We start from the raw sequence: 27,868 nt of genomic DNA on the forward strand, positions 1-27,868 counted from the left end.
TAACTCCATTTTGGTATGGGCTGCTTGGCCTAGTACAGGAGTCCAGTCCAAACCAATGAAATTTCATAAATTTTATTTAATTCCATCAAGATATTCCAATTCTAAATATGTGCATACCTAATAGAATACTTATAATTATTCAAAGGAAATCATAAAGCAAAAATTAATAGAAAGAAAATTTGGCCAATGCACCATCAAAGTGTGAGACATCAACATAATTATTGATAGATCAAGCAATCAAAAACAATAAGTAAACATATAAAAGATTTGAGGACCCAGTCAACCAGCTTGATTTAATGGACACAATAGAGTCTTGTACCCAAGAATTAGAAACCACCCATTCTTCTTGATCACTCACAGAAAAATTACTAAAAACGATCATTTTCTAGGCTAAAAAGCAAGTTTCAACACATTTCACAACACTGTTATCATAGAACCCACAGTCTCTGATTGTAAAGATGAACATTCCCCATCAGCTCTGCTCTGCTCATTTGGACAGGAGCATTCTCACTCAAAACCAAAGCTCCAATAATCCTGTTACCAACTGTCAGGGACACAGGTTGCCATTCTTGAGAAGAAAATGCTTTCAAAAGCAGCCTTTTTACTTATTATTTTTTAGATAATTTGCATATGACAGTTACTAATATCCTTACATTTTCCTAACAGCTTTTAAACATCAACTTCTCCTTGTCTAGTACCCTTTGACCTTGTAAGCCAAGTTTTTGCAATAATTACATAAAACACTTTTTTTAACTTAACCTTGTGATGGTTCTGATGACCTGTGAATTGAAGGTTATTCATGAGGCCATTGGATTTGTAAACTTTGCCCTCATTAGAATTAGGCAGCAGATTGCTGGGCATAAGTGGAACATTATGAACACTTAAAATGAGTCAAGTTTATTATAGTTCCATTAATTCTCATCAAAACAACAACTTCTATTCATTTCAACAGAAGGCAAGAAGCCACGTTTATTTGTATCAAGTGAAGGATATCCTTCTTTAGACTAAAATTTGACAAAGAATGCAAATGTTCAGCTCAAAGGGAGAGCACAAATAAGAAATTAAGTTTATGTGACACTCAAAAATGTCCCTAATGTGCTTTTGTCCACACACCTCCCAATCTTATTTATTTTCTGACATAAATTTCCCAATGTGCACAAAACTCCTAACCAATCCATGGTGTCAATCCCTAATGCATCTTTTCCTTGAAGGAAAGAGAAGAGAAGCAAGCAAGGCTGTCATGGGAATCATTGACTTTAGTCAGAATAAGGAAGGAGTCAGAATTACTAAAACATAGTGCTAGGGAAATGTGGGTAATCCACCACCTTAATTTTACAGATGAAGATAAGACCTAAATAGATGAAGATGTTTATTCAGTATCCCCTGAGTTCAGGCACTGGTGGGAGAGAGAGAGAGAGAGAGAGAAATAATCTTATATTTTAATGCCTGGAAGGATGTCTTGGGATATAACAAAAACACACCAGAGCAAAGCATTCAATGGACCAGAAGGGAGATGAAGGATAGCTGGCAGCATGACAGGGAAGAGTCAGAAGGAGATAAAACAGATGTGCTGTGTAGGAAGATACAGTCTTCCTACATTCTTGTTTCAGTAAGTCTAGGTATGCATGACCATTCGCTCATTCATTGATATCAGCCAACACATATTAGTAAGTTCCTATGGTGTGCTAGTAAGTCCACCAATACCTATCTCTGTAGCACTTACATTGTAATAAGACCATTGTCCCTCATAGCCAGTGCTTCCAGCAATAAGTTTACAGAAACCAGGAATTAAGATGGATTCAAGGAGTTAAGAAAGTCCATACATAAAGACAAGTATAGAAAGGGTATTTTAAAAGTCACATATGGCCCACGACATATTCACCACGATGACTAAAATTAAAAAGACTGACCATGCCAAGTGTTAGGATAACATGGGGCTACTGGACCTCTCATACATTCTTGTAGGGAATGTGAAATGGTAAAACCATTATGGAAAAAGATCCAACAGTTTCTTTTACAACTAAACATACATCTACCTTACATCTCAAAAATTCCAAGCCTAGATATTTACCCAAAAGAAATGAAAATATTTGTCCATAGAATAATACTTGTACAAGAACATTCATAGAAGTTCTACTCATCATAACTGAGCTGGGCATGATGGCACACACCTGTATCCCAGCTATTCAGAAGGCTAAGACAAAAGGATCACGAGAGCCTGGGAGTTTGAGGCTGCAGAGAGCTATGATCATGCCATTTTATTTTCCAGCCTGGGTGACAAAGCAAGACCCTGTCTCTATTTAAAAAATAAAAAAACAAACCAAGCTTGCAGTGAACTATGATTATCATAATCAAAAACTTGAGATAACCTAAGTATTCATCCATAGGTCAATCAATACACAATATACATGTGGTACGTATACTTATAATGAATACTACTTGGCAATAAAAAGGAATAAATTACTGATAACACACAACAACATGAATAACTTTCAAAAGCATTATGCTGAGTAAAATGCACCTTACCATCTTACACAGAAGTATACATACTGTGATTTTATTTAGTGAAGTTCTAAAACAGGCAAAACTAATCTACTATAGAAAAAAATTAGAACAGTGGTTGCCTTTGCGCAGTGGGGGCAAGGATTGACTGGGAAAAAGACTGAGAGAACTTTCTAGAGTGATGGAAATGTTCTATGTCTTGATAGATCTTTTTGTTGCATTTGTCAGAAATTTATCAAATGATATAAAAATCAGTAGCATCTCCATATGGTAACTGTGAACTATATGAAAAGGAAAGTAAGAAAATGATTCTATTTACAGTAGCATCAAAAAGAATAAAATACTAGGAATAAACCAAAGCTATGCAAGACATGTACACTGAAAACCATAAAACACTGATGAAATAAATTAAAGCAGATACAAATAAATCAAAAAAATCCATGTTTTTGGATTGGAAGAAGTAATATTGTTAAATATCCAAACTACCCAATCTATAGATTCAATACAATCCCTATCAAAATCCCAATGGCATTTTTTACAGAAATAGAAAAAAACATCCAAAAATTCATCAACACAAAAGACCCCAAATAGCTAAAGCAATTTTGAGCAAAAAGAACAAAGCTAAAAGCATCACACCCCCTAATTTCAAAATGCAACACAAAGCTACTGTAATCAAAACAGTGTGATATTGGCATAAAAAGCAAACATCTAGTCCAATGAAATAGAATAGAGAACCCACAAATAAACCAATGCATAGATGGTCAACTGATTGTCAACAAGTGCGCCAAGAATACACAATGGGGAAAGATAGTCTCTTCAATAAATGCTGTGGGAAAACTGGATGTCCATACACAAAAGAACAATATTGGACCCTTATCTTATGTAACACACAAAAATTAACTCAAAATGGGTTAAAGACTTCAATGTAAGACCTGAAATTGTGAAACTACTAGAAGAAAACCTAGGGAACAATTTCATGACATTGGTCTGGGCAATGATTTTTTGGATATAATCCCAAAAGCACAGGCAATAAAAGCAAAAACAGACAAATGGGATTACATCAAACTAAAAAACTCCTGCACAGCAAAGTAAAAATCAGCAAAATAAAAGGCAATGTACAGAATAGGAGAAAATATTTACAAACTATATTTCTGATAAAGAGTCAATATCCAAAATATATAAGGAAGTCCTGTAATTCAATAGCAAAAATAAATAAATAACCTGGTTTAAAAATGGGCAAAAGATCTAAAAAAACATTTCTCAAATGAAGACATACAAACGTATATGAAAAGGTGCTCAACATCATTAATTATCACAGAAATGCAAATCAAAGCCACAATGAGATAGCACCTCACACCTATTATGATGGCTACTATCAAAAAACCAAAAGATGCCAAATGAAGAGGATGTGGAGAAAAGGGAACACTGATATATGGTCAGTGGGAATGCAAATTGGTGTAATCACTATGAAAAACAGTATCAAAAAATTAAAAACAGAACGACCATATGATCCAGCAATCCCACTTCTATGAATATATCCAAAGCAATTGAAATCAGGATCTCAAAGAGATACCTGCACTCCCATGTTCACTGCAACATTATTCACAATAGCCAAAACAGGAAAGCAACGTAAATGCCCCTCAACTGATGCATGAATAAAGACAATGTGGTATACATAGATTGATGTATATATACACATATACAATGGAATATTATTCAGCCTTAATAAGAAGGAAATCCTGCCATTTGCAACAACATAAATAGAGCTGAAGGACATTTTGCTAAGTAAAATAAATAAGACACAAAAAGAGAAATACTACATGATCTCACTTATATGTGGAATCTCAAATAGTCAAATTCATATAAAGAGAGAGTAGGATGGTGGTTACCAGGGGATAGAGGAAGGGGATAATAAGAAGGTGTTAGTCAGAGAGTACAAAGCTTCGGTTATGCAAGATGAATTAAGTCCTAGGTATCTACTATATAGTACAATGCCTATAGTTTAAAAAACTGTATTTTTAAAAATTCATCAAATGGTACTACTTAAGATTAGTGCTTTTATTGTATATTAAAAATAAAAAAAACTCTAAATAAATATTGAACTCCAGTTAACACATATATTCCAAAGTACTGTTTTTATGAGGAAGTGTCTTACTATCTAAAAATTACTTTGAAATATATCCAAGAAATGAAATGGATTTATGGATAAATAGAGAAATGTGTGACAAAGCAGGAAGAGTAAAATGTTAATGGTAGAATCTAAGTGAGGGGTATACAGATGATCACTGTAAAATTATTTTAATTTTTCTGTTTGTTTTAAGTGTTTCATTATAAAATATTGGGGGAAATTACATGTCACATTTGTTTCACAGAGGAAGAATTTCTATTTTCACACTAAATGTTTTTTATGGTATTATGACAAATTCTGCCTTATTGCTTTAACTTGGAGTATGCTAAAGTATCTATGTATGTGTGTGAGTATATATATGTATATCATGTATTATATAGTTCACGTACCATATAGTTCAGATATTAGGTAGTTCATAGTTAGATATTAGATAATTCATGTATTAACTCAGCCAGATAGAATCTCTTTGAAAAGATTTATCCTGGGATGTAGATATTAGAGATGGACACACTTGATTAATTAAGCTAATCCTAGAAAATCAATAAGATGCCATCTAATTAAATTACAAATCTTACCTTTGGTTGTGCATGTCTAGGTGTAAGACAAGACTGAGAAAAGAATCCTAAAATAAATCTCAAAGCATCAGAGCAGAAAACTTCCAATTAACATAGCAGGCTATTTAATATACAAAAAAATTATTCAAGGCTAACCCTTGAGAGTTGGAAAATCAATGCCAAAGTTTCACATTCGATTGTTATTTTTTTAACATTATAAATAATGAAATGAGAGAAGGTAATTCATACGTTTTTTCCTGTTAATACTACAACAAACTTTGGAGTGACTTTGGAGGAGACAGTATTCCAACACTTATAATGGAATCGACCATGTAGGGAGAAAATCTAGTCCCTCTCCACTGTTGGGTAGTGTCGGATTTAATAAATTTCCTTAATTTAAAGAGACCCACAGGTCCAGGACCTGTGACCAAAATAAATCAGGTAATGGAAAAATTATAAATTGGAATTTGAAAAGTTAAAATGCAATCCATAAAATTAATTCCATACTTCTTCAAGGTGGTTCTCTTTGACATCAAGTTCACTATAATATTAGTAAGTCCAAGGAAGCCTGCTAGAAAAAAATCACAGTGGTAATATTTTTATTCTCTTGGCACACTGTTTTCAAACTCTACCAAAGAGATAATTATTTTTTTCTGTTCCTGTAACTACCAAGTTAAAAAAAAAATTCCATGTCCTTCAAAAGGTATTGAATTTCAAAATGAGTGATTTCTTTCCAGATCTGTTTTTATTTGAATATTGACTTCAACTGCAGTTTCTTTCTTTCTTTGTAAACCTCAACTTCTTTCTACTTAAATGTCTGAAAATCACAAACTATTTTTATAATAAAAAAGCAACCCTTGTTTAAGGACAGTTACACAAAGTGCTAATTTTATATGTGGCACACTCACATAAGAAATAAAAGCCCTACTAGGCCAGGATTCTGTAAAAAAAAAAAAAAAAAAAAAAAAAATGCTGCTTTTCTGTGTCTACTCCACATACTAAAATAGCTAGTCAGGACCCACTAAACCTAAAGGGCTCTCTATAACAATATCTGGATATGTTCTTTATATACAGGACCTTTTTTTTTTTAAGGATTCAGTAGAAATGCCTTATCTAGACCATGTTATCAGAGCTAGGTGGAGTATACCAAATAGTGTGCCTAACTGCACAAAATTTACAAAATATATATATAATTTTGCCTTAACTTTCAATGGGGTTACTTCCTGATAAACCCATTATAAGTTGAAAATATCATAAGTCAAAAATCCATTTAATACACCTAACCTATTATACTAAACATCTTAGCTCAGCCTAGCCTACCTTAAACATGCTCAGAACACTTACATTAGCTTAGAGTTGGACAAAATCATCCAACACAAAGCCTATTTTGTAATAATGTGTCGAATAGCCCACGTAATTCATTGAATACTACACTGAAAGTGAAATACAGAATGACTGTATAGGTATTCAAAGTACATTTTCTACTGAAAGCATATTGCTTTTGTACCATTTTAAAATTGAACCATAGCAACTTGGGGACTATCTGTATATATGCAGTGGGGTTGTAATACTAACTTCCATTGCCACCTCACTATGAACTCCATGAAACCCTTAGCCAAATGTAGCTAAGAGAATGTTATATGTTCTGTCCTAATCTTTATCATATTCTTTTCTCATCTTCTTCCTATCTGGGCTGCAATGCTCTCTCCATTTTCATTTGCAATTGCTCAAGTACAGAATCTTTATCAAGTATATTTCTGAGCATATTTGGTTTTCTTTAATACTAAATTTCTAGAAGAATTACTCATTGTACCCAATGGTAATTTTCCTATTAAGATGGAGCTCAGTTCTCTTCTGTCTCTTCCATGGCTTATATATTCAATACTATAATAAAATGTGGGTAGAAAAATAGAGGAGGTATTTATCTGTTTTTGTTTCCCATTATTAAAAACAATTGGATCTAAACTATAAAAGGCTCTCCTGTCTGCATAAATATACTTAATCTCTATAATATGCCCACAAATCACGAATGTGGTAGTTTAAAGATGGCCTTAAACTATTTTGCTTCTCCTCTAATTGAGAAGTACATTCAAATTTCCCTTCCCTTGAATCTGGGCCGGCCTTAGTGACTTGCCTGACAAATTGTTGTGGCAAATATAACTATAAGACATTATAGGACTTTTGAGTTATGGGAAACCTTGCAGCTATTGCCTTGGCTGCTATTGCTCTGGGGAAACTAGCTCCCATGTAAGAAATCCATCTACCTTGAAACTGCCATGCTGTAAGGAAGCCCAAGCTAGAAGCTCCAGCTGTTCCAACCATCCCAGCTCAGGCTCAGACATGTGAGGTAAGAAGCTACCTCGGGCATTCCAAAAAGACGCAGTGTGGAGAAGAACAGAGGAACCTAGCCAATAGTCAGAATCAAGGTTCCAGACATTTGGCCTAAATCAAGTCTTCCCAGATATCTCCAGCCATTCGAGAGTCACTCTAATTGAAGGCCCAGTCATCACGGAACATAAATGAGTCATCTCTGCTGTGCCTTGCACAAAATTCTGACCTGCAAAACTGTAAGCCTAATAAAAATGGTGATTGTTTTATACCACTAAATTTGGGGAACAGCTAGTAAACATCTTCCTCGGGTTTAACTAGTTAGTCATTCTACAGTGTTTAGTAAGAAATTTACATTAGCACACCTGGTGTTTGCCCATGCTGCCTATAAAAAGAAAAGCTTGATTAAGAGGAAATCTGTTATAATTTAGTAGTACTCTATGCTCCCAAATACAGTGGTATTTGCCCATCAATACAAGAGTGGATTAATAAAATGTGGTATATGTATACCATGGAGTTCTACTCAGCCATAAAAAACAATGGTGAACTAACACCTCTTGTGATATCCTGGATGGAGCTGGAGCCCATTCTTAGAAGTGAAGTATCACAAGAATGGAAAAACAAGCACCACATGTACCCACCATTAAATTGGCACTAATTGATCAACACTTAAGTGTACATATGGAAGTAACATTCATCGGGTATCAGGCAGGTGGGAAGAGGGAGGAGGGGATGGGTAAATTCACACCTAATGGGTGCAGTGTGCACTTTCTGGGGATGGGCATGCTTGTAGCTCTGATTCGGGCAGTGCAAAGGCAATATATGTAACCAAAGTGTTTGTACCCTGCAATATTCTGAAATTAAAAAATAGTAATAAAAAAAGAAAAATGCAAAATGTATATCTTCTCTTTTCACAGGTATCTGAGATGTTATTATTGGGCAGTTCGAAGTTTAATTACCATTGGGGGGCTTCCAGAGCCAGAAACTTTATTTGAAGTTGTTTTTCAACTCTTGAATTTTTTTTCTGGAGTTTTTGTGTTCTCCAGCTTAATTGGTCAGGTAAGTTGAGTGTGAATTCCTAGATACATAGTGCTGTCAATTTTTGAAAGGCTAACAAGTCTTCATAAACTTTATGGAGGAAAAACTTAAATCTGTCGTGTTCTTTTTATTTTTTTAACTAACTTTCATCTATTTTAGTGAGTTGAAGAAGGGTGTGATTGGGACAACAGTACTTTTCCATTTTTAAACCATTAAATCTATCAAAAGACCTGTCACCAAAGAGCATTACTTTGAACTCTCAGAGAAAGTTGTTTCTAAGTTAACTTTTCACTTAGAGGTTCCTGAAAACCATTAAAAGCTCTCATTTACTTAAACTTCAAACATTGTCATAAATTCACTGGGTTTAAATCAACTTCAGAGGTCATTTAAACCAGAGGCTATGAAATGCCATCTAAAGTAATTAATAAATCGTTTCACAGATGTTTCTTATAGCATCTCCTTGTACTTATTCTCAAAAAATTGATGTAGTAAGAAAATAAAACAAATACATAAATAATTATATTAAAGGTAGTTAGCATTTACAAGGGATAGAGCCCAAAATCTTTGTGGATTCCCAGAGTCACAAGAAATAAAAAGTTTGGCAGCATAGCATCTTTAGAAGTTATGCTTCTTTGGAAGGAACTTTACATAGTAAATGCTAGAGAGAAAAAAAAAAAAAAAGCCATGTTGAGACATTTGTCCCCGGCGAAGGATTAGGCTAAATCATGAAATGATTATTCCCATTAGAAAAATTATTGGTTCCCACTCACTGACTCTTTTCATATAGAGTATGAATAAAACTCATGCTTTAACAAAAGTTAACAATAAAAACTATTCTTTGTGATATTTGAAGCTGCTCCCAAATAGTCAAAACTCAAATACTACATCCATGAATGTCAAGGGTGGGCTATATGCAGTAAGCACTGGAGGAGAGTTTGAAAGTTTTTTATTAGATCAGAAAAATGAAGCTTCCCAGGAGCTTTCATGGAGGAGGATGCATTTGAAACAGCTTTAGAAACCAGGTAGGATTCAGTCTGATGGATAGGTAGCTCGATCAATTCAAAACAGTGTGTGAAAAGATGGCCATGTTAAAGCATAAGACATGTTTGAGGAAATAGAAAGAGTTCTAGAATGACCGGAGTAAAGGACACTTGTAAATAAGAGAAGTACGTAAGGATAGGATATTTTAAGGGCTGTGAATGTTAAAGATGTTGAACTTTATCTTGAAGGCAATGGAAGGTCAGCCAGGGGAGGATGTTGAACAAAGAGATTTAAGGAAGATTAATCAAAATATAATAAATTGGAGGGGGTGATACAGTTTTAAAATATAGGTTTTATTATTATTTAGGTATGGTAAAGCCAACAGATTAGGGGACAATTGCCACTGAAAAGGTAGTTTGTTATACCCACAGATCCCAAGAGGAGGCAGCACATACCACGCAGGGGGCTGGGGGGATGTTACATGGGGAAGCTCCAGGGGAGGAACAGCCCAGGCAGGGTAAGCAGGCTTAGGGTTGGCTGGTTTGAATAATTTTAGCAGGCTCTGGAGTATAGGGGCTGTTTCTACTTGTCTGTACCGGGCAGTGGGGTATAGGACAGGTAGATAGTGGCTTGAATGTGGGAGCCCATGTAAGAGCCTGATACAGAAGGCAGTTGGGGGTATGGGTGCTGGATTAGTTAGTCTGGCTATGAAAGACACACTCAGGAGAGTTGGCCACTAGTTAACTAATTACTAGCTATCTAGTAATTAGCTAACCCTAAGCAAGGCCCTGAATCAGCAAGGCCACAGCTATCAACATATCAAAATACAGAAAATTAAAGCACAGTTAATACAGATATATAGGGATACGGCAACTCCAGCCTGAACAAGTTAGTGGAATGGAGACAGAAGCTGTAAAGAAAACTCTATTTAGAAAATATTTAGGTTTGGAAAGATGAACACCAAGAGTTAAAAACTTTAAGTATAAAATCTCATAATCGTAATGGCTGGGGAGATTGTGTTAACAATCATTGAAATGGGAAGCTGGTCTTAGAGGAAATCAATTCAAATCAATTTGAAATTAAAGAGCAAAAATCATGTTATTTCATAATTTCTCATAAAATCAATGTGAGGTAGTCAGATCACAGTCAATGTTTTCTCAGTTTTGCAGATGAAGAAATTCCAGTTTAAAGAGATTAAGAGGCATGCCTGATTTATACTTGCAATGCATACGGTCATAAGATATAGAACTGTATATAATAATGCTGATAATAACAGTAAAATCTAACATGCACTGAGCACTCACCATGTGCAGGGCAACTTTTATAAAACTAGAGAACTATGTCTAGCACCAGTTCAATTTTCTTGCTACTCAAAAGTGTAATCTTTGGGCCAGCAGCAGCAGCAGCAGCAGCAGCAGCACTTGAAATATTCAGAATTCAGGACCTACTGAATCAGAAATTACATTTTAACAAGATCTTCAAGTGATTCGTATGCACATGAAGGTTTGAGAAGTGCTGTTTATACATCACACAACAGCTGCTTTTAAATTGAATTGGAGGTTCCAACAGGAACAAAAAGAAATACCAAGCCACTGAAAATGTGGTACTAGTGCACAAGAGAAAGACTGAGGCTAGAGGTACAGACTTGTGCCTTCAACTCTTATAGTGAATAAAAGATGCTGAGAAAGGGAACAGACAGAAACAACAGTAAGACAGCTTGGGTCAAAATCTCCCCTCGTTCAAAATTCCCACATATAGCCACACTGATGACTATACCTTGGAACTAATCATCACATTTTAACTGCAACATTCTATTCTCTGATACAACTCGTAGAAACTGACACTGTCTTCCTCTCATACCCTCATGTACTTCCCTAGCCTGGAACCCACCAGGGAATGTACAGCTTCCTCGACTCCCTCACCAACAAAACCCAACATTGCTGAAGGATAGCACACAAACCATTCAGATTATTGTCACTACAAATTCTTGGGTCCTCAACACCAATCAATAATGCTTTTAATTGTCCTTGGTTCCCAATTTAACGCTCTCTTAGATCTTCCAACCCAACCCCTGATATCCCAAGGCTCCCAGTCTCTGGTGATAATGTAGGTCATCTGCCAAGAAAGGCATGGAAAACAAAGATCTAGGGATTGAGGTTGTTGAAGACTATTTGGAAGAGCCACTTTGCCACTAAGAAGTTAGAGGCTCAAAAAGATGTATACAGTTGGACTAACTGCATAGCTCCTCAGCAGATACTTTTGATAAGTGGAAGAACCTTTTGACTCTAAATATGGAAACTAAGGAAGGCTCACAATAAAAGAGCCATTTAGGCTAGACCTCAAAGAATGAGTAGTTTTTCCATAAGCAGAAAAGGCTCAGCAGCTACTAGAATGAATGAGTGAAGTCTTAGGAGTGTGAAAGTAAGGCCTTGGTTTTCCTCCCTATTATAAACCCACAGTCAAAGCAAATTTACAGCCACTTGCTTCCCTCTATGTGAGAGGAAGAGTGGAGCTATATATCTTTTTTGTGCTGAGACCTTAAAGATCAGCTTTTAACCTAGAGTGGGTTTTTATGGCTGAGTTATAAACATCCAAGAACTAAAACCTGACAGTTTCTTAAGAATTGTCACAGCAGTAGATGATGCTTCAGTAATTTCAGCACATTTCAACTTCTGCTGAATACTATGCCTTAAGCATGATGAAATTTGATTTTATCTGTCTAAACAACACAAAGAGAAGTACAGAGGTTGCAATTTCGTGATGAATTGAGTCTATATAGCCAGCCACACTGGATAATCTATGAAGGATGCTTTCAAAGTGAAACTCACCAAAATGGACTAGCCATTCTGCCAGATAATTGCTCAACTTTTATTGCACTTTCCTTGCATAAGCACATCTGTATAATTTTTAAAATATCTACTAACATTTTTGCAGTAATAAATAAGTTGGCAAAGAAAATTACGTGCAGTCGTATGCACTTTTTGCTCCTGAATCCTCACAAAACTCTCACATGGTTGGTCCAACAGGTCTCCTTCTTGTCCTTATTGGGTCAGTGAGAGAATACAATCTACCCTATATTTTATGGAAATGGGTGAAATTAGGACGCAATATCAATGTGTTTAAAATCAAGTAATCAAGCCATTAGGAAGGAGTGTATCAAGTGAGAACACTTAATTCAACTTTTATTAACTCTCCCAGTTCCTTTGCTGGCTGTGGAGTGACCTTATTTGTCATTTTTAGATGCGAGATGTAATCGGGGCAGCTACAGCCAACCAGAACTACTTCCGTGCCTGCATGGATCAGACCACTGCCTACATGAACAATTACTCCATTCCTAAAAGTGTGCAAAACCGAGTTCGGACTTGGTATGAATATACATGGGCCTCTCAAAGAATGCTAGGTAAGCACGCCAGGTTACTGATTAAATTCCTATAAACCTAGTCATATAATAAAAATTCCATAAGGTAGCAGAGACGAATTGGATTTGAACAAAAGACTGAAAAGCAATTAAATGATCTTTAAGGCATTAATTTAATACCATGGGATTTTATTTCTTAAATATGGAGCCCTATCTTACTGGTTACATAAACTTTGGAAGAGAAAAGGCTAAATTTTATTCAGCGTCTACTGGATGAGAGGTGTTACACACATTGTCTTATATTGTCATCACACACACACACAAAAAGGGATCAGGAAAATTCAGCATCACCTATCCTTTTAAGAGAGAAGAAAACAGAGGCTCCTGAGAAATTTGGCCAAGGACACAGAGCCAACAAATGGTCTAAATGGACCCCAGATCTGCATCTGTTTTCTTCCCTTGCTCTTTCTGTGACATCACTCTCTTACCCAGAGCACGGTACAGTCAGTCCTTGAACAACACAGGGATTAGGGGCACCAACACCCACACAATAAAAAATGCATATATAATGCTTTGATCTCCCAAAACTTAACTACTGATAGCCTGCTGTTGGCTGGAATCCTTGCCAATAATGTAAACAGCCAATTAACACAAATTTTGTATGTTATATGTGTTATATACCATACCCTTACAATAAAGTAAACCAGAGAAAAGAAACTGTTATTAAGAAAATCATAAGGATGAGAAAATACATTTGCTATTCATTCAGTGGAAGTGGATCATCATAAAGGTCTTCACCCTTGTCATCTTCATGTTGAGTAGTCTGAAGAGGAGGAGGAAGAGGAGAGGTTGGTCTTGCTCTCTCAGGGGTAGCCCAAGTGGAAGAAAATTCTTGTATATGTGGACCCGCGTCATTCAAACCTGTGCCACTCAAGGGTCAACTGTGCTCATAAAGAGCAGCAACCTTTCAGGCCACCCCATCCTGCTACAGGGCACACAGTTGCTTCTACAAGACCCTAAATAATTAATGATGTCTGTTATTAGTACCATACCACTGGAATGTAAAATAATTTTTATTAAAGGATATAAAATAAGTTCAAGACAATGCACTAGTTGACAATAATCAAATTCAACTCTTGAATTTGTTGTTCCTTACCATATAAAAATAGGAATTAGTGCCTACTGCCTCCAGAACACAAATGACAATGAGATTCTCCAATCACAAAGGTTCCTAGGACCTTTTCTTCACCTTTCTGCCAACCTTCAGAGACTCCCCCTCATGTTTAGAACCTCTTCCTGAATGACCAAACAACATGCCTCGCTCTTGAGCACCTACAGCTACTTGAGGGCATTTTAAGTGGGCAGGATGAGCAAGGATAGGAGTGGTGTTGGGCTTCTTCCCTCACTCCCCTTAGCAGCTGTAGATACTGACCCAACTCCCTGGCTTAGGAGATAACTACAGACAAACAACCCTCAAAAACAAGGACCTATGTTTTTATATGGAGTATTTTTATATTTAGAATCTATATTGGAATAAAAATAGGGATATAATATAGTAATTTTTCTCTTTTCCAAATAATATAAGAAAATATCAAAAAATAATCTACTCTCAGAAACCCCTGGCATACTAGACATTAAGACCAGGCAGTTTTGTTTATGGAACATTTTATCAGCCTGAAGGCCCATCATTTAATTCACATTTAGAAAAATCTGTAATGTATTCACATTCTTCATCGAGTTATTAAGCAAGTAAATAACAATAATTTGGATTTACTCACTTAGCACATTTCTTCTTGAGATTTGATCCCAGCTGAGCCACCTACTAATTACGCACAATCAAGCAAGTCACTTACAGCCTCTGTGGGCTTCAGTTCTTTTTGTTTTTCTTCTTTCTGCAAAGCAGGAATAAGAACACTCACCCTTAGGGTTGTCACGAGGGTCAAATAAGATAATGGGTGTGACAGAGCTCTGCAAGCTTTCAGATGCCACGTGGTGTGAATTATTATTTGCCATCCTCAGGATGTTAGGGCTAGAATCAAGACAATCAGGAAACAAAAACTAGATTCTTCCCCACTCTGGGAGGCCAAGACAGGAGGATCGCTCAAGGTCAGGAGTTCGAGACCAGCCTGAGCAAGAGTGAGACCCCATCTCTACTAAAAAATAGAAAGAAATTAGCTGGACAAATAAATCTTTATAGAATTTTTTAATTAAATTTTAAAAAAATAAAACTAGATTCTTCTCCCATCCGAGCTCATTCACTAGCCTTTGGCCTATGATCATTAAGTTTCATATCTTAAAGTTTCAGTATGCATAAGGTTCTGGAATTATTCAATACGTCATCCAGAGTTAAAATACTCGTTTTCTCCCCTGAGCATAATAATGTTAATGTAATAGGTAGGTACAGCCAATAGAAGTAATGAAGATAGAGAATTCGATGTGTCTGTTTATGTATAAAAAGTGTTTGCATCTTGTTTCCTTTATTTTTTTCATTTTTTCTACTTATATTTTGGTGACTTATTTTATTAATTATTCTGCTTTTGGGATTGATGTGCTTATCTTTACAAAGATGAGTCCGATTTGCTTAAGACCCTGCCAACTACAGTACAGTTAGCTCTCGCCGTCGATATGAACTTCAGCATCATCAGCAAAGTCGACTTATTCAAGGCAAGTGCTTTTATCATTAGTAGAAAAACACTAATTATATCAATTTCTCTGAGAGGCTGGGCATGGTAATCCTAGCACTCTGGGAGGCCGAGGCGGGTGGATTGTTTGAGCTCAGGAGTTTGAGACCAGCCTGAGCAAGAGCAAGACCCTATATCTACCCAAAATAGAAAGAAAGTAGCTGGAAAACTAAAAGTATATAGAAAAAATTAGCCGGGCATGGTGGCACATGCCTGCAGTCCCAGCTACTCGGGAGGTTGAGGCAGGAGGATCACTTGAGCCCAGGAGTTTGAGGTTGCTGTGAGCTAGGCTGATGCCACGGCACTCTAGCCCAGGCAAGAGAGGGAGACTCTGTCTCAAAAAAAAAAAAATTCCTCTGAGAAATCTAAGCTTTTCCTTTATACAGCATTTATGATTTTTTTGCCTTATGTTTTAACAAAGTCAAAACAACCTGGAGAATTTATGTGGAATTGCAGAGTCAAATAAATTACAGGTCTTTCTTCAGCAGATGACTTATCTTTAGACGCCTTCCTCTTCTAACTGATGTCAAAGAAGAGTTCTTCAGACTCTTATTGAATTCATTTAAATATAATTAAACTCTATAGCTCTATGTCCTTGCTAGTGTGTCACCTACCATTTATGAATGTGCCTTGGCAATGCACGACAAATCAGGCCCTAGATTAGCTCCAGATTGGCCTGACAGTCAAATAATCATGCCTAATCATGTCTCCTATTACAGATGCTTTGGATTTAGACTATTAAAATGGTCAAATTTAAATTTAGAGGCTTCAGTTTTTAGGAAAAAAATGTATAACAAAGAAATTTCAAAATTTTTGAATATTTTTAATTTTAGTACTCTCTTTTTTAAAATATACATTGCATATAACTTTTTCTCACCTAAGATTTAATTGTGTGGCATTCACTGATTCATCTGGTCAATTAATTCATTCAACAAATATTTATTATATTCCTACTATGTTTCAGGCACCATTTTAGCCACTGGGAATACAAGAGTTGAAAACAAATACTTACACAAGTGGAGCTCAAATTCCAGAAGAAGGGAATGAAAAATAAATATATAACGTGTTGTGGAGGTGATAATGCCATGAACAAAATTAAGCAGATAGAGGAGGATGAGGGTGTCACTGGCCATGAAAGGCCTCTCTGAGGAAGTGCATTTGAGCATCTGAACAGAGGACTGGGGGAAGCAAGGGAGTGAGCTCTGCAAATATTGGGAGAGTAGGGAGGGGTAGGGGAGAGGAGAGAATATTACAGGAGGTTAGATGACATAAAGGCCTGAGCTGGGAACACACTGCCAGGAAGCCAGAGTGGCTGGAGCAAACACAGAGTGATGGCAAGCAAGAGTAGTCAGAGAAGAGTTTAAAAAAGGACGCAGAGGCAAGGGGCAAGTTAATGGAAGTCCTTGGAGGCTGTAGTACAGATATTGGACTACACTCTGAGATGCAAAGACACTGAAGATCTTGAGCAGAAAGTAAGCCATTGAGACTGGTTTGGAAAGGGTTATCCTTCCTACCATGTGGAGAATAAACAAGGAGGCCAAATGGAAGTTAATCATAACCATCTACAGAAAAGACAGTGGTAACCAGACCCCGTGTTGTCAAAGAGTTATTGAGAAGTGACCAAATACTGGCTACATTCAAAGGAAGAGGCTATAGCTTTTTCCTGTTTGATTAGGTGAAGGGGGTAAGAGAAAGAAAGATACCAAGGTGACTCCAAGAGTTTAGGCCTGAGGGACCATAAAAACAAAGATATCATTTGCAAAATAGGAAATTTCAGATTAAGTTTAAAAACTCTTTGTTTTGATTGTTGCTATGGTTTGAATGATGATATTCCCTCCAAAATTCATGTTGAAACTCAATCCCCAATGCAACAGTATTAAAGGGTGTGACCTCTGGGAAGTGATTAGGTCATGAGGGCTCCACCCTCATGCATAGGATTAGCACCCTTATAAAAGAGCTCAAGACGAAGGGAGCGCTCTCTTGCCCTTTTGCTATGTGAGGACACAGCGTTCCTCTCCGCTGGAGGATGCAGCAACAGGTGCCATCCTGGAAGAGAGAGCAGCCCTCACCAGACACCAAACCTGATGGTGCCTCGATCTGGGACTTCCCAGCCTGTAGAACTGTGAGAGATAAATTTCTATTATGTATAAATTACCCACTCTGTGGTATTTTTTTTTATAACACCACAAAGACAGATGTGTTAGTTTAAGGTAAGTGTTAGACTTTCAGATGGAAATAACATGCAGGCTGTATGGTTCATAAATCTGATTTCAAGGGAGAGTTCCAAGCTGGAGCAATAAAGGGACCTATGAGCATACTGATCCATTTTAAGCCCCACTACTGGATGTGATCACTTAAGATGCAAGTATAGACAGAAAAGAAAATGTAATTCAGGCAGAAGTATACATCTTGAAAATAGATAATCAATACCATCAGAGACAAGATGAAGAAGCAGAAGCTGTGTGGGAGAATGGTCCGGTATAACTACTCCCAATGCTAGGTTAACCTGTGACTCCATAGAATACTAGAGCTAGGTCAGTATCTTAGGACTCTTTTCTTGATTATGTCCTGTTATAGATGTCCATCAAGATTTTGATGAAGACATAAAAAGTGTGATTTTTTCAAATTGGCAGATGACTCGAAGTAGGAAGGAATAGTATAAAATGTGCTAATTATAAAATTTAAAATTACTGAATACTTTGAAACAATGAGCAAAGCCAACAAAATTAACTTTAACAAGCATACAAGTAAAATTCTTAACTTAGGGCCAAAATTAAAATATCACAAATGTAAAAAGAGCAATAGTTAGTTTATAACAATTCTTTTTAGACTCGGGAGTTTTACTTGGCCAATAACTTCATATGAGTCAACAGAGCTATGTATGAGATTCCCCTAAATTTTAACAAAATATTGGTTTTCTTGATTATTAAAACCAAATTTGGATTAACATATCACATTTCAAATAACCATTTCAAATAACCTTAAGAAGGATTTTGACAAGTTAGAGTATCTTCCAGCTAAAGGGTTAAAAGTAGGGGTTGAGTAGTGGACCAAGAAGATAGTAAAAGGATATGTTATAAAATTACTCTGTGCTGATAGAAATCAGATTGATGATTGCTTCTAGGGTGGAGTGGAGATGAAGAGATTGATTAGGAAGAGGCATGAGAGAACATCATAGGGTGATAGAAATATTTTGTGTCTTGCTAGGGAAGGTACATAATTGTACGAATTTGTCAAAAGTGACCTAACTGTCCCTTAAGATCTGTACATTTCAATGCAAATTGTTGCTCTATTTAAAAAAAAAAAAAAAAGCCTGGTGGTGGTGGCTTGTGCCTGTAATCCCAGCTGCTCAAGAGTTTGAGGTGGAAGGATCACTTGAAACCAGGAATTTGAGACTAGCCTGGGGAATATAGTAAGACCCCATCTCTAAAAATTAATGATAATAATAATCATAAGAATAAAAATGGCCTCAAAAGAAAATGTGCAGATGCTGAGGCTGTTTAGTTGTAGGGAAAAATAATTCAAGGGCAGCAGAAGTTTCATATACTAAAGTCTGTTATATGGACAAGGAATGAGTCTTCCTCTATATTGTCTCACAAAATAACATTCCACTATAAACTCCATTTCTAAGCTGCAGCCACCTCTGCTGAAATAAAACCTCCTGGAAAAGTAAGACTTGGCCCTAATTGTCTTTGTACCTACAGTACATGCCACGGTTTCTGACACAGAGTAGCTGCTACCAAAGGCATTAGGAAGGGAGGGAGCATGCACTGGTACCAATTCTTGGAGATGACAGGAAAGTAGTTTCTGATTTCTAGCAGGAACTCTTCCACAATGGGAGCTCCCGGTAAAGTAGAGGCATCATAGAATGTGTACAAGCAGAATTTTCTGATCTTCTATCAGGTAGACCGTGAAAAGGATTCTCACATTGGTTAACGATTTTGTCTAGCTAGATAGGTTTTCAAACTGCAGCTTGTCATCCACTGGGAGGTCATGAATTCAATTAAGTTAAGTCATAACAAGCATATAGAATGGAAGAGAAAATATCATAGCGCATCACACAAAAGGAAAGGTAGGTATTGTAGGCACAATGAAAATGCATGTCTTACAGAGTATGGCCAAAAATATATGAAAGCCACTAAGCTAAATTAACAGTATTTTAAAATATTGTAAAACTCTTTATACCTTAATGACTACGTAAATTTGGAATAAATGACAGGAAGTAACTCTTTTCTAAAGAAAAAAAATACTTTACTTTAGAAACCAATAACTTTTATAGGATTTTCTCCAATTTGATAAGTTACCGGTTTTCTGCATCATAGTTTTTTTCTTTGTTTTTGCATGTACTTTTCAGAAATCCATTAAATCAGCAACATCTGATTGAGAAAAAAGGTTAAATCTTCACATCTTGCTAATGTTGTTTATAAACTTTGATTCATTTTTCCTGACATTACCATTAAAGAGGGAGTTATTTCCAGAAAGAACCCATTTACATTTCTGTTAAATGAAAAAGTTATTTTTGCCTAAAGCCAAGTAAAATAGAAAATAAGTAGGTATGAAATTTTTCTAAATTTATTTTCGTGGAGACAGTCTTAGCAGTGTGTATAAATTTGTTATTTTCTTAGGAAGGAAATAGGCTGAATAGTGATCCTACACCTTTCATAACTTGTATCAAATTGATCCTTGTAACACTTCCATGTGACTCAGTCTTCTCCCTACACCGAGAGCCACCTATGCACCCCTGCAGCTCAGTGCACAAAATAGGGAACATTCGAGGTGTGGGTACCTAGAAGGATGCTTAGGAGCCTCTGGGGTGAGAAGCTGGAGGTGCCTGGGTGAAGGCTCACAAATGTAGAAAAGGATTAACCTGTTCACTGAAACAGAAGTCTTTGGAACCAGAACATAGGGTGACGCCCAAAGATGAATCTAGAGAGGTCAACTGAAGCCAGGCTGTGGTGTGTGAGTCCGATCCTATAGGCAAAGGAAGTTGTGAAAGGAGGAGATAGAAAGCATAGATTTCAGTTTATACAAAGACATAAAAAGTGAGACCAACAACAATATCCAGGGATACAAAGAAGCGTGATTGTCAACTGCTGAAAACCTCCCTATCTTGAATTCTCCCTGCAAATGAATCTTCCATATCTGTGAAAGGCAGGCAGAAAGAGAGAAGGAGAGAGAATTTTCACTAAGATCCCAAGGTTGGAGGCTGGCAGGCATGCTTTGTACCCTTCCCGTCTTCAGGATAGGGTGAATAAAATGCATTGAAAGTCATTTAATTCACAAATATCTATTTTATGATGCCCTAGGGGATGCTTTAGGCTTATGTCTTAGGCCCTCAGTCACAAATTTCAGGGGTGCAGTGGCACGCACCTGTAGTCCCAGCTACTCAAGAGGCTGAAGGGGGAGGATAGCTAGAGCCCAGGAGTTTGAGTCTAGTCTCATCTCAAAAGAAAAAAAAAATTATAATAAAAAGAAAAAAGAATGAATGGTCTGTCCTCATTTGTATAGTGGTGATTAAAACAAAAAATTCTAAAGGACTTTTCTCCATTTTGTAAATTTGAGAATGGATACAGATCTTGTGGAAATTGTTTGCAATGTAGCACCAGAGAATGAATCTAATATTGCTTTAGTTCATCAAAAGACATATGTCTGTTGCTTTAATTTTGCACTATACTCAAGCTAAACACCCTGAAAAGTACAAATGTGCTTATATTCCTTTCCTTTTAGCCTTGTGAAATCTGTTTCTATATTACTAGAACAGTAAGTTTCGTAATACTCTGGCAAAAGCAATGTAAGTTACGCTGCGGTATCATAAAAAATAAGGACAATGTCACACGAAGGTCCTCCATTCTGTCCCCAATTCTTCAATCCCAACAACGCTGTCCCTATACACCTTGGCATGCCCAGATCTCACAGGTCCTCCAAGCACTCTCCAGGCTGTATGGAATATAATTAAGTCAAAAGTAAGAAACCAAATTGTTGCTGACTCCAAATTTTAAAATGTATACATACGTCTTCACAAAAATAATAATACTAAATAACTGCTTATTGAGTACATACCATGTACTACACCGTACTAACTGCTGCGTTCCCTTCTCGCAGAAACCCTTTGGTTATGGGCTCACTTGCGTCCCCCAAAACTCTGACGTGGAAGCTCTAACCCCCTCAGTACTTCAGACTGTGACTGTGTTTGGAGACGGGGCCTTTAAAAAGGTGATTAAGCTAAAATGGGGCCCGTAGGGCGGGCTCTAGTCCAGTCTGACTGGGATCCCTCTGAGACGAGGAAGTCAGGGCCGACCAAGGGACCCGGGGCGCCCGTCCACAGGGCGACGGCCCCGCGAGGGCAGGAGAGCCGCCAGCCTCCCGCCAAGGAGGGACGCCTCGGGAGGAACCGGCCCTGCCGATGCCTCGATCTCGAGTTTTAGCCTCTAGAACTGTGAGAAAATGATTTCTGTTGCTTAAGCCACGCAGCCTGCACTGTTTTGTTACGGCAGCCCTAGCTCCGGCGAAACCCTCGGACGCAAGTTTTGTCACCTCGTCCCCATTTGACAGAAACGACCGCCAGCCTACCTGACGCCGGCGAGGGGAACCGCGCTCGCGCGCAGGCGCAGTCGCCCCGCAGCCTGGGAGCGCGACCGCCGCGTTGCACCGCTTTTCCGCTCCGCTCCAGCCCGCCTGGCGACGGATGCCATGGCGACGGATGCCATGGCGACGGCGAGGAACCAGAAGTTTCACTAGAGTCAAAAGTCAAGCTCAAGGGATCCTTCGTTATGATTTTCACAGACTCAGACTGGGCACATCGGTTAAACGCCTAAATTCACACACGCTTTCCTGCTCCCCTACTAAGACCCTGAATCGCATGGGGTCCCCGCCCCTTAATCAAAGCAGGTAGAATTAGAGTCACAGATTTTCACTTAAACTTTGGATCAATCAATTGTGGTTAGTTAGTAAGATTTGCTGCTTCAATATGGGGCGATCAAAGTTTTGAAATAGCTTAGAGATGAATGGTCTTATTATATGTGTGTGTGTTGTTGTTTTTTTTAATTTTTCACAAAATGGCTCTTCTTCGCAGATTTCATGTTATTCCAGGCCCAAGCATAACTATTAAGCCAATAAGGAGCGATCCATTTCTATGAGATTGGGAAATTTTACCTCCTTTCTGATGATTTATTATTTCTATCTCTATTTTTAAATATATTTTTATCAAATTAAATGCTGGGGAAATCACATTTTGCCTCCGCCTCTAAATTAACCAGAAATGGGAGAAATTTTAACAAAAGTTCTTTTGCGCCACCTAGTGGCTGGTATTAAAATCGCATCCTTTAGCAACAAAAAGCTCCCACTGCTCAACAGTGGAAAACCAGGGACCCAGCAATCCCCAAATTGGAATATAGGCACCACCGGTCCATCAAGGCAGGCACAATGTGTCTATGTGCGGCTCTGATAATAAGGCAGAACTCATCCCAACAGGACACCTCGCGGGCATCTGTGACTCATTGTTTGTGATTATGCGGGGGGAAAAATGCCAGTACAGGCTGTGTGCCTCCTGTGGTGGGAATGACGAGGAGTGTTTTGCATGTGAGTGACAGACTGAGCCAGGAAACGGACAGGAATGGCAAAATGCCTTCTACCACTCACACAGGGATCCCCAGCAGTGACATGCTATTCAGATAAGTCATCACATGTTTACTCTTCAGGCCCTGAAATCAGAACGCTACAGTGAGACTGATTCATTTTTACCAACTTTATTTTTACCCTGGTGGTATCTGTAATAAAATATTGACGGGGCGCAGTGGCTCACGCCTGTAATCCCAGCACTCTGGGAGGCCGAGGCAGAAGAATCGCTTGAGCTCAGGAGTTCAAGACCAGCCTGAGCAAGAGCGAGACCAGGTCTCTACTAAAAATAGAAAAAAATAGCTGGGCGTGGTGGTGCATGCCTGTAGTCCCAGCTACTCAGGAGGCTGGGGCAAGGGGCATCACTTGAGCCCAGGAGTTTGAGGTTGCTGTGAACTACGATGACACCACTGCATTCTAGCCCGGGTGACAGAGCCAGACTCTGTCTCAAAAAAAAAAAAAAGTAAAAGAGTATTGTTGCTAGCCTTTTTAAAGTATTTTGAATAGTATGCTTAGAATATAGATGAACTCCATTCATCTGCATATTCTAAGCAGTTCCTCTGTGTAAGGCACTGAGCTAGGCTTTCGGGGGTGCCCCCAGTTACTGAGGCCATATTGTCCCTGCTCTCTGGGACCCTCCAATAGGGTGGGGAAACTCTAAATGAAAAAGATAACATGCATGGTTGTGACTCAAAACATGTAAAGTACTTACATCAGTTACATTGTTGTCATTACTATTATTATTGACTGAGAACTAAAACTGATATAATCACAGGGGAGTTTCCACATGGGTAGGATCAGACTCTTCATGTGGTCCTGCTTGATCATAGGAAGATGGATAAGATTCATCCTCAGGGTTTCATCCAACTCATGGCTTCCCACTTTGAGCATGTGACACCAAAACTCCTAGAAAAATAGAATTATTGTCAGTTCTCAAGGAAAGCTTGATGGAGATGATTTTTACTAGTGTTTGTTAATATCAGGTGTAGGGTTAGGTCTGATCATACTTAGAACTCAATATTAATAAGTTATGACATCAGAGAACCTTGCAAATTATTTGTCACATTTGATTTTGCTGCTCCCAACAGCTACCAATCAGTACCATGACTGGCATGGTCAATGGCACGACCGGCTGAATTCAGAACTCTCTGCCCCAGTCATATGTCCCATAGCCTACTCTGTTAGAATAAACAAGGCTGAGGCAGAAAAACCCCTGAAGACCATTGTTTGTACTGGTGAGTGGCTTAAATCCACAGTGAGTTACAAATTTCTGATAACATCTTAAGTTCTCTTTCAAAGAAAGCAGAAATGAGCCTAGAAAAAGAGAAATTCTAAAGAACTACGAGGGTAGGCATTCCTAAGATAAATTTTTACCAACTTCACAATTGTATTCAGAGCTTGCCATTATTAAAAGAAGAATTTCCTGGGTATAGGAAACACCATCTAACATACAGGTTTTCTTTAGAATAAAAATAAGATTTCTCCCAACTTCATTCAAATCTCTATACTCCTAATTTAAATCTGTAACACACAGTTTTTAGACAGCACTGAAGTTCTCATTGTTCAAAATGGCATAATTTCTAACAGCTTCACTCCATACATCAGCCCATATTTATTTAGTGCCTAGCTTGCCCCAAACACTGGTGAGACCCTGAGGGTACAGGTGTGAATAATACACACACTTAGACCTCAAGGTGCTCGAATTGTAGATAAAGCACACACTCTGGTGATACTCTTTCTCTGACACCTTCTGCATATGTAACCTTAGAGAAAGTCAGTAGACTCCTGAGACTCCAGTCCTTCATCTGAAAACCAAGAGTGATGACTACATATTCATTAATACCAGGCATCACAGGAAGGTTAGAAGAATTAAATAAGTAAAGATAAGAAGACAGTAAAATTTAATATAAATGTTGATGTTTATACAGGTACTCTCACTTAATAGACAAGGGGGCATTTATGAAACAATCCTTGAACTTTTTTATAAACCAGAAAATGTCCTGACTCCTACGAAGAAAATAGAGCTGAGTTACTGAGAAGAAAAGCTAGCCCCAGGATGTAATTCTTTTTAATCATGCAATAATTGAGCAAAGTGTATCTCTAGAAAATAATCATTTTCTGAGGGGGGGGAGAAAAAGATAATAGTTAAAATATAACAACTTCATAATGCAAACTTTATTTCATTATGCCTAAATCCAGAGAAGAAAGATTTAGTTATAACCCACAGCTGCCCCAAAGCCAGTGGCATCTTTCCATGAAGCAAGTTAGGGGACATAATCACTTAATTCTAAGTGTTTACAACATACTGCTGCTAGGTTCAGTTTGCACAATTCGATCCATGTCCTATCCAAGTATGTTAACAGAAGTCATATTTAGAATGGTTCAAATGATTTTCTCTGAGGAAATCCAAGCTACAAGCTGAAAACTATCAATATGAGTGCTTGTGTACATTCCGACTGAGAAGAGCACTAATTATTTGCTTATCTGTTTTAGGGCTTATCTCCTAGGTTGGCCTAACACTTCCCATTGATTTGGTTTCCTTTATTAATGCTTTCTGCCAGTGAACACACCTGAAGGATAAAAGAGGGAAAAAAAATGCATTTCTCCACAAAGGGAGACATTTTTATTTTTATTAAAATTTAAAATTAAAAAAATTAAAGTTGAAATCTCATTAGTTCTTCTCCCCAGATCCATTCTTCTTCCTTCCTCCCCCAGAGGTGGCTGCTACGATTTTTTTTTTTTTTTTGGAGAAAGAATCTTGCTCTGTTCCCCGGGGGGTAGAGTGCCCTGGTGTCAGCCTAGCTCACAGCAGCCTGCAACTCCTGGGCTCAAGCAATCCTTCTGCCTCCGCCTCCCGAGTAGCTGGGACTACAGGCATGTGCCACCATGCCTGGCTAATTTTTTCTATATATTTTTAGTTGTCCAGCTAATTTCTTTCTATTTTTGCCAGGATGTTTTTTGAGGCTATCCTTCTGAATCCTCATTTTTATTATTTTACTTTATATCTATATAAACATAAACAACAGGCAGTATTCTGTGTAGTTTTTTCATACTTGGAATCCTATTGAATATATTCTGTGCCTTACTTTTGTTCAGACCACATTATTTGTTGAGTTTAATCACATATATAAATATATATAGTATATATATTTTAACCACTCTGATATCCAACCTATAAATATTCAATATTTTATCTGCCCACAGCATGACATTACGTCATTTCCAATTTTTCCAGTATTGAATATAATACAGTCATCCCTTGGGATCTACAGGGGATTGGTTCCAGGACCACCCACCCCCTCAGCCCCCACAAGAATACCAAAATCTGTGGAGGCTCAAGTTTCTTACATAACATTTTATGTAGTAGTATTTGCATGGAACCTACACACATCCTCTTTTATACTTTGAATCATCTCTAGATTACTTATAATACCTAATACGGTGTAAAATGCCTTTTAAATAGTTGTTATACTACATTTTTAAATTTGTGTTATTTTTATTGTGATACTGTTATTTTCTTTTCTTTTCTTTTCTTTTTTTTCCTGAATATTTTCTACCCACAGTTGGTTGAATCTACAGATGCAACATCCACGGATATGGAGGGCCGTCTATGCGGCCACGCTGTTATGATTTCCTCTAGCTTGGTCTTGGGGTCTTTCTCTGGAGAGCGGCTGTAAACTCAGCCCTGCCCTGACCAGGCTCCAGAGGAGCTGGCTGTGGCTGTTTACAGAGTGCCTTTCACGGGGTACTTCTTTATCCTGACGGACGGCCTAATGCCCAGGTGTCCAACCCAAGATCCGATGTTCCTCTCACAGGAAATTTGTTTACACCTTTTGGGTTTCGTCTGACTTGTGTCCAGTCCATTCCTACAAGATAGCCACTCTCTAGAAGAGCCCGGACCTGAAAAAAAGTTAGGTTCGAGTGTGTGGGTCAGGTGAGACCCGGAGGAGGCAGCACAACAGAACACATGAAGAAACAGACGCAGTTTGCCCACTTACAGATCCAGAGAGAACAGGTCCGCAGTCTTCACAGGGCCAGCAGGCAGGGGGAACACTTGTGCTCAGCCGGTGGGTAGGGAGTGGGGGCCCGGGGAGAGAGAGAGGGCCACAGCCTGTATTGGGATCCCGAATGTCACCCAGGGGGGTTCCCACAGGCAGTTCTAATTGGTGGGTTTACAGTGAGCAGCCATGAGTTCCGTGGAGTCTCGCTGTGACTGAGAGGTGGTGGTTGTGGCATAGCTGCACAGACCATGTGGGGTGCGGGGTCAGTGGGGTGAGTCAAGTATGTAACTGCCACACAGAGAGATGGTCACCAGGAGGCAGTTGTAGAAGGCAGATTCTGGATCTACCACACTGAGGAACTAGGGAGAGGTAGAGAACTGGAAACTGTGACAAGAGTGACTAAGCCTTGCTTCTGGCATAAGAAAGTTAAACTTACATTCAAAATGGGCACTGAGGAAACATAAAAGTATACATCTTTGCGTGTGTATGTGTGTGTGTGTGTGTGTGTGTATGTGTATATATAGAGAGACAGAGAGAGAATCGGAATTACTGTCACAGAAAAACATTTAAAATCATTAATAATTCCTATGACTACAACTTAATATAGCTGGGAATTTTCTTCAAAGTGCATTCCAATAGGAATTATTCAAGGAACAAAAATTTTATTTTTGACTTACAAATTA

General features: G+C 37.9%; 1 protein-coding gene and 1 long non-coding RNA gene across 3 annotated transcripts in view; one reads left to right on the plus strand and one right to left on the minus strand.

Moving 5' to 3' along the window:
• The window catches only part of LOC123644434, a 75,005-nt gene extending 54,528 nt beyond the window's left edge, over window positions 1-20,477 (minus strand). The window contains exon 1 of one of the 2 annotated variants that reach the window (XR_006737126.1): window positions 20,438-20,477. This is a non-coding gene — a long non-coding RNA (uncharacterized LOC123644434). Of the gene's footprint in view, window positions 1-14,667; window positions 14,795-20,437 lie in introns of those variants that run through there. The other variant, XR_006737127.1, reaches the window with a different exon arrangement.
• CNGB3 (cyclic nucleotide gated channel subunit beta 3) overlaps window positions 1-27,868 on the plus strand; it is a 146,166-nt gene that overhangs the window by 89,059 nt on the left and 29,239 nt on the right. The window contains exons 11-13 of the mRNA XM_045560498.1: window positions 8,430-8,571; window positions 12,772-12,931; window positions 15,456-15,553. Coding sequence (XP_045416454.1) covers window positions 8,430-8,571; window positions 12,772-12,931; window positions 15,456-15,553 — 400 coding nt within the window. The remainder of the gene's footprint in view (window positions 1-8,429; window positions 8,572-12,771; window positions 12,932-15,455; window positions 15,554-27,868) is intronic.

Source organism: Lemur catta, chromosome 9, assembly GCF_020740605.2.
Source record: "Lemur catta isolate mLemCat1 chromosome 9, mLemCat1.pri, whole genome shotgun sequence".
NCBI lineage: Eukaryota > Metazoa > Chordata > Mammalia > Primates > Lemuridae > Lemur > Lemur catta.